Source organism: Octopus bimaculoides, chromosome 9 (assembly GCF_001194135.2).
Source record: "Octopus bimaculoides isolate UCB-OBI-ISO-001 chromosome 9, ASM119413v2, whole genome shotgun sequence".
Lineage (NCBI taxonomy): Eukaryota > Metazoa > Mollusca > Cephalopoda > Octopoda > Octopodidae > Octopus > Octopus bimaculoides.
In genome coordinates, this window is record NC_068989.1 from 43,907,869 (window position 1) to 43,915,289 (window position 7,421).

General features: G+C 37.4%; 1 protein-coding gene across 2 annotated transcripts in view; it reads right to left on the reverse strand.

The window, feature by feature from the left end:
* The window catches only part of LOC106873281 (spermidine/spermine N(1)-acetyltransferase-like protein 1), a 178,378-nt gene that overhangs the window by 73,376 nt on the left and 97,581 nt on the right, over window positions 1-7,421 (reverse strand). For both annotated transcript variants that reach the window (XR_008264893.1, XM_052970666.1), the window contains exon 2: window positions 2,862-2,913. Coding sequence is in view for 1 of the 2 variants with exons in the window: in XM_052970666.1 (XP_052826626.1) it covers window positions 2,862-2,913 (52 nt within the window). In the remaining variant the exon portion in view is untranslated. The remainder of the gene's footprint in view (window positions 1-2,861; window positions 2,914-7,421) is intronic.

A 7,421-nucleotide genomic window follows, 5' to 3' on the forward strand; every position in this document is an offset into this window, starting at 1 on the left:
AGATGAGCTGTCGAAATATCGTTCAAACAAATAAACAATTTATTACAGTTGCATCACACTCTTCTTCTTCTTCTTAATAATAATAATAATAATAATAATAATAATAATAATAATAATAATAATAATAATAATAATAATAATAATAATAATAATAATAATAATAGAGTTTGGACTCTCAAAATGTGCTATGATGGTGATGAGATAAGGAAAGCTTGCCAGGACAGAAGGCATATGGCTGCCAAGTGGTGAAATGATGAAGGCAATTCAATCCCAATCCAGTTATAAATACCTGGAAATACTTGAGGCAGATGGATTCAAATATCGCAACATGAAGGAAAAGATGAAAAGGGAGTATGTGCAGCAAGTAAGAAAAATATTGGCTTCTAAGCCGAATGCAAGAAATATAATTTCATCAATAAATTCGTGCACAGTCACAGTAGTTCAGTATGGCGCTGGAATCCTGAAGTGGACAGAGGAGGAGCTAAAGGAGGTGGACAGAAAGTCAAGAAAGCTCCTAATGATGCTCCTAATGAAGCCCATCATCCACATGCAGACATTGATTGCGTATACATGAAGAGAGCAAATGGCGGAAGGGGACTGATAAGTGTAGACGACTACATGTATATCAAACTCAAGAGCTTAATGAGATTCCTAGGCTAAAGTAAGGAAACCTTGCTAGTGACAGTTAAGAACAAAGGAGTATTGAGAGCAGAAAAAAAGGGAAGAAGTACAAACAGGACATGAAGAAGAATTGCACAACAAGGGTCTACACATTCAATTCCATGGAGCCACAACAGAAGTTGCTGGAGAAAATAGGTGGGATTGGCTGATGAAAGGAACCCTAAAAAAAGAGACAGAGAGCACTAATACTGGCAGCACATGACCAAGCTTTGGCCACAAACTGGAGGGTCAACCTTAGGAATGAGCAAGTGTCCCCACTGTGCTGCATCTGCAATAGAGTGGATGAAATCATTGCCCATATCAGGAATGAATGCCCTAGACTTGCCTAAAACCAATACAAGTTGTGGTGACACAACCAGGTAGTGTAAGTGCTACATTGGAAACTGTGTGAAAAGTGGGGGATAGAGAGAGGCAAGATGTGGTATGAGCACAAACCACTGTGAGCAGTGGAGTTGAAGACTAGCAAAATCCTCTGAGATTTCCCACTCAAAACAGATTGGGTGCTAAAGCATAATGGATCAGTCCTAGTGGTGGTGGACAAGGAGCACCACATAACTATATAGTTGATGTTTCAAGCCCCTTTGACCCATGTGTAGTCAAGAAGGAAAAGGAAATTATAGATAGATACAACCCTCTTAAGTACAAAATACCCCAGCTATGGTAAATGAAGAAGGTGAAGACAGGGCCAATTATTGTTTGGTCCTTGGGAACAATATCAGAAGGCATCAAGAGGAATATAAAGGAAATTGGAATAGAGTGCCCAGTAGTACTACACAAAAGGTTTGCCTCCTTGGCATGGCCAAAATAATCAGGAAAGTATTAGATAGCTGAAAAGAACGAATAGTATGGTACCATAGGCTGCAGGTAGTAAGCCCGCTATGCATGCAAGACTCCAGGAGCTACAACAAAACCTGTGGTAAAGAGAAAATAATAATAATAATAATAATAATAATGGTTTCAAATTTTGGCATAGAGCCAGCAGTTTTTGAGTGGAGGAGTAAGTTGATTGCATCAATGTCTGGACTTGATTTTAATGACCCTAAAAGGGTAACGGGCAAAGCCAGCCTTGGAAGGATTTGAGTTCAGAACATAGAAGCAAAATGTCGTTATGCATTTTGTCTGGTCTGCTAATGATTCTGCCAGGACACAACCCTAATAATAATAATAATAATAGTTTCAAATTTTGGCACAAGGCCAGTAATTTCAATTAAATTGACTTTGGTGCTCAACTAGTACTTATTTTATTGCTCTTGAAAGGATGAAAGGCAAACTCAACTCCAGCAACATTTGGACCCAGAATATAAAGATGTCGGACAAAATACTTAGGTAATACAGTTCTATATTTAAGAGATGAGGAATTATGTACATTATTTACATTCGATGGATATTTGTCCTCATCTTGTTTGTTGTTAACACAATGTTTCAGCTGATATACACTCCAGCCTTCTTCAGGTGTCTTGGGGAAATTTCGGACCAGGGTTCTAAATACTAAGGTATTTTTCAGTATTATTATTATTATTATTATTATTATTATTATTATCATTGTTGTTGTTGTTATTGTTATTGTTCAGGTCATTGCTTGGAATCAAACTCAGAATCTTGGGGTTAGTAGCCCGCGCTCTTAACCACTACGCTATATGCCCAATCGATTCTGAGTTCGATTCCAAGCAGTGACCTGAACAATAACAATAACAATAATAATAATAATAATAATAATAATAATAACATCGAAAAATACCTTAGGAATGAGAACCCAGGTTCAAAATTTCCCCAAGATACCTGATGAAAGCTGGAAGGTATATCAGCCAAAACATTGTGTTAACAACAAACAAGATGAGGACAAATATCTATCGAATGTAAATAATGTAAAATACTTAGGTATTTTGTCCAGCATGTTAAAGATTCTACCAGCTTGCTACCCTCATCCTAATAGTGATAATAATAATGATTTCAAATTTTGGTACAATGCCTGCAATTTTGGGGGAGGAGGATAAGTGCTTGACTGGTATTTACTTTATCAACCCCGAAAGGATGAAAGGCAAAGTCAGTTTTGAACTCAGAATGCAAAGACAGATGAATTGCCACGAAGCATTTTGCCCTGCATGCTAATGGTTCTGCCAGCCTGCCACCCTCACCCACATAATAATTAAAGAACAATAATAACATCTGTCTTGACTTACTTTCAATAGGAGGCGGGGCGCACTTCTCTGAATCTTCATTATCAGCTATTTCCTGAAAATTGATTAAAGCAAAATGTTAAGGGTTTCTGTGGTGGCATCATTTTCTCTACACTACTTGAAACACACACACACACACACACACGCACACATGCACACACACACACACATACATACATACACAATGAAAACCAGTACAAAATAAAGCTCATGATTTCTGGCCTATTGAAATGACTATATTTATGTTACGTAGATGCCTTTCTATTAGTACCTTTGAGAGACTGAGACTGATAAGGCAAAAGAAAGAAGGTTATTATGATGTATGTATGTATGTATGTACGTATGTATGTACACATATATTTACATTTACAGACAAATAGATAGATACTTAGAGTGAAAGAGAGAGAGGAGAGAGATAAATGGTACGTAGGTACATAAATATGTACATAGACAGATATTACTCTTTTACTTGTTTCATTCATTTGACTGCTGCCATACTGGAGCACTACCTTTAGTCAAGCAAACCGACCCCGGGACTTATACTTTGTAAGCCTAGTACTTATTCTATCGGTCTCTTTTGCCGAACCGCTAAGTGACGGGGACATAAACACACCTGCATCAGTTGTTAAGCAATGCTAGGGGACAAACACAGACACACAAACACACACACACACACACACACATATATATATATATATACATATATACGACGGGCTTCTTTCAGTTTCTGTCTATCAAATCTACTCACAAGGCTTTGGTTGGCCCGAGGCTATAGTAGAAGACACTTGCCCAAGGTGCCACACAGTGGGACTGAACCCAGAACCATGTGGTTGGTAAGCAAGAAGCTACTTACCACACAGCCACTCCTGCACCTATATATAAGAATGTAGATAGATAGACAAATGAATGGATAAAATGATAAATAAGTGGATAGACAGATATATAAGCAGACAGACAGACTTATCTATAATAATAAATGCCAAAAGGAATTTCTGTGTGTCAGTTTGTCACACTTTGACCCCCCCCCCTCTCACTATTCAATGACACATTAAAATCAATGACCCATTAAAATCAATGACACTTCTACTCACTCTTCTTGTTGGGGTGAGAGTAATAGTAGGCATAGAGACGGTGAAGGCAGTAGTAGATTGACAATTGAGATGGTAATAGGGTGATAATAATAGTATGAGCTGGTGGTGGTGGTGGTGGTGGTGGTGGTGGTAGCTGAGGTGGTCAAGCATGATGGTGATAATAAGGAATATGAAAGTCAAAGGTGTTGATGGTGGGCATCAGTAGTCTGAATGGTGTGTGTATGGTAGTTGTGGTAGCGATGGTGGTAGCACTGGGGATGGTGATGGTTGAAAACAAACAACAGAAAGGGGATTTATTTCCCTGCTATTGATATAAACTAGTGCATTTTGCACCAAAAGAGGTTAGACAGAAAAAAAAAAAAATTGTGCTGACCTCCCGAATGGGAAAACAAAAAAATGTCACTTGTCATGAAGCTTTGCAATATATCCTTATTTTGACGAAAATTGCTCATTGCTTGAAAAATATTGGTCAGCTTGCTTACCAACCACATAGTTCTGGGTTCAGTCCCATTGCATGGCACCTTGGGCAAGTGTCTTTTACTATAGCCTCGGGCCGATCAAAGCCTTGTGAGTGGATTTGGTAGACGGAAACTGAAAGAAGCCCATCGTATATATGTATATATATATATATATATATATATATATATATGTATGTATGTGTGTGTATATGTTTGTCCTCCCGACATCGCTTGACAACCGATGCTGGTGTGTTTACGTCCCCGTAACTTAGCGGTTCAGCAAAAGAGACCGATAGAATGAGTACTAGGCTTCCAAAGAAGAAGTCCTGGGGTTGATTTGCTCAACTAAAGGCGGAGCTCCAGCATGGCCGCAGTCAAAAGACTGAAACAAGTAAAAGAGTAAAAGAGTATGTACTCAATGCATGATGTGTCACTATTGGGCTCAAGGCCCAATGAAGAGCCCTCGACTGGAGTTAGCTTAAAAGCCGCCCTATTGGGTGGCTTTTAAGCTAGTAGATAGTCAGGAAGATAGATATGCTTAGCTACATAGACAGACAGTCAAACTGACAAACCAAGTGTTAAATAGATAGATAGATAGATAGATAGATAGATAGATAGATAGATAGATAGCTAGATAGATAGATAGATAGAGAGGTAGATAGATAGATAGATAGAGAGGTAGATAGATAGATAGATAGATAGATAGATAGATAGATAGATAGATAGATAGATAGATGAGTAGGTAGGAAGGCAGGCATGCCAGCAGATATGTTGATTGGTCAACAGAAGCATTGATATAAGCATATGCAAATAGATTATGAAGATATTATCAACATACTGAGTTCTTCTTATTATAATGGTATTAAAATTTGAGGAGGATCTTATTTCCATTGCATACACTTTTCAGGAACAACACTGACTTTCCAGACAATGATGGTCTGGAACCGCTTGTAATTTGCATTGATTTGTGCATAGGAACTTCAAATTCCTGTGGCTGCCAGACTAGTTTACTGGTACTTTACAGTATTAATAAATTTGTATCATTTATACTAATGTACAGGTACCTACATGTCATTTAATTTGTAGGTAAATTTAATATTTGTTTAATTTAGAGTATGCTGACCAAGATGACCATCTGTAATTTGGAAAGGCTTTGGAATCAAAAGTTCCAGAAAATCAATGATATACTTTTATATGTTATAGAGTTCTGAACATACACAATGAGAGGTAATATCTATTCTCACTTAAATATGGATGTTCTGTTTGAACAAACTTAACTGCAGTTGATACCATGAGAGAAACTCTCATATAGGCTTTTGGTGCAAAATGCATGCTTATTTATATCGGTAGGAAGGGGAGATAAATCCCCGCCATCCCCAGCACTAAGACTACCAGCTCACGTGATTTTGACCTTCCTTGGTCTCATCAATGATGGACACTCAACCATGGATGGAATGAAGGAAGGTTGAAATCTGATGGTCTGAAGGTGATCTGAAGGTGATCTGATGGTCTTGGCACTAGAGGTGGTGGGGATTTATCTCCCCACAAATGATTTAACCAAGAGTGCATTTTGCACCAAAAGCCTATATAACAGTCTCTCTCATGGTGTCTACCACAGTATAGTCTGTTCCAACAGGACATCCATGTTTAAGTGGGAATAAATATTACCTCTTGGTATTAATACTGTCTCTGTTGCTAATATATATATTTTTAACAAGCTCACTGGCTAATCACGACACCAGTGACTGTTCTGGGACTGATTTTCTATATATTGCTGGCTGGGAAATAAATCTTTGCTACCTCTGGCTGTCGAGTGTCCATTGTTGATGAGACTAAGGAAGGTTAAAATCATGTGATCTAGTGATCTTGATGCTGGAGTGGGGATTTATCTCCCCACTAGTGATATGAATAGCTGTGCATTTTGAACCAAAACTCTTTGAGAGTTTCACTCATAGTGTCTACCACAGTAAAGTTCGTTCCAACAGAACATCCATGTTTAAGTGGGAATAAATATTACCACTCAATATTAATACTGCCTCTGTCGTTAATATATATTTTTTAATGAGCTCACTGGCTAATTGCAGCACCAATGTCTGTATGACATTGATTTTCTATATATCACTAGCATTGAGATGAATCACTGCTATATCTAGCGGTCGAGCAGCCATCATTGATCAGAGCAAGGAAAGTCAAAAACACATGATCTGGTGGACTTGGAGCTGGAGTTGGTAGGGACTTATTTCCCTGCTACTAATATAAACAAGTGTGCATTTTGCACCAAAAGCAAACATGAGAGTTTCTCTCTTGATATCTACTGCTGTATAGTTTGTTCTAACAGAACATCTGTGTTCATGTGAGAATAAATATTACTTCTTGATATTAATATTGCTTCTGTCAATAATACATATACTACTAAATTTTGGACATTAAACAGAAAGCCATACACCAACTCTATTTTAAGACATTATAGAACATTAGGAAAAATTTAACAGAATAAACACAATTATTACTCTGCAGAAAACCTCACTACTGCAGCATATTGCTTTAGAAATGATTCCAATAGCCAAATAGAAAGAAACCAAAAGTCAATATACAATTAATACAATGAGAAAATATAGCTACATTTTTGACAATGTGTGAGGAAATCCCAAATCTGGAAACAGCCAATGGAAAGCAAGGACTGTAATATAACATTCTGTTGTAGCTATCTTAAGTTTATTCTATTAATTCTATTGTATTAAACAGAAATCTATTGAACTGAATTAATTCCAAAGGTCAGCAATGCCCTTAAGGCAATGAAGATTTGCAATCACTAAATAACATTATACACAGTGGATAAATTTTATTCTTATTCCAAAGATATACAAAAGAATGGGGAAATGGGGAAGAAAAAAATTTTTAAATTGTAAACAAAGATGTCTCTAATTGCTCTTTCTTTTTCTCCATCTCTTTCACTGTCCTGTTCTTCACACACACACACACACACACACACACACACACACACACACACACAC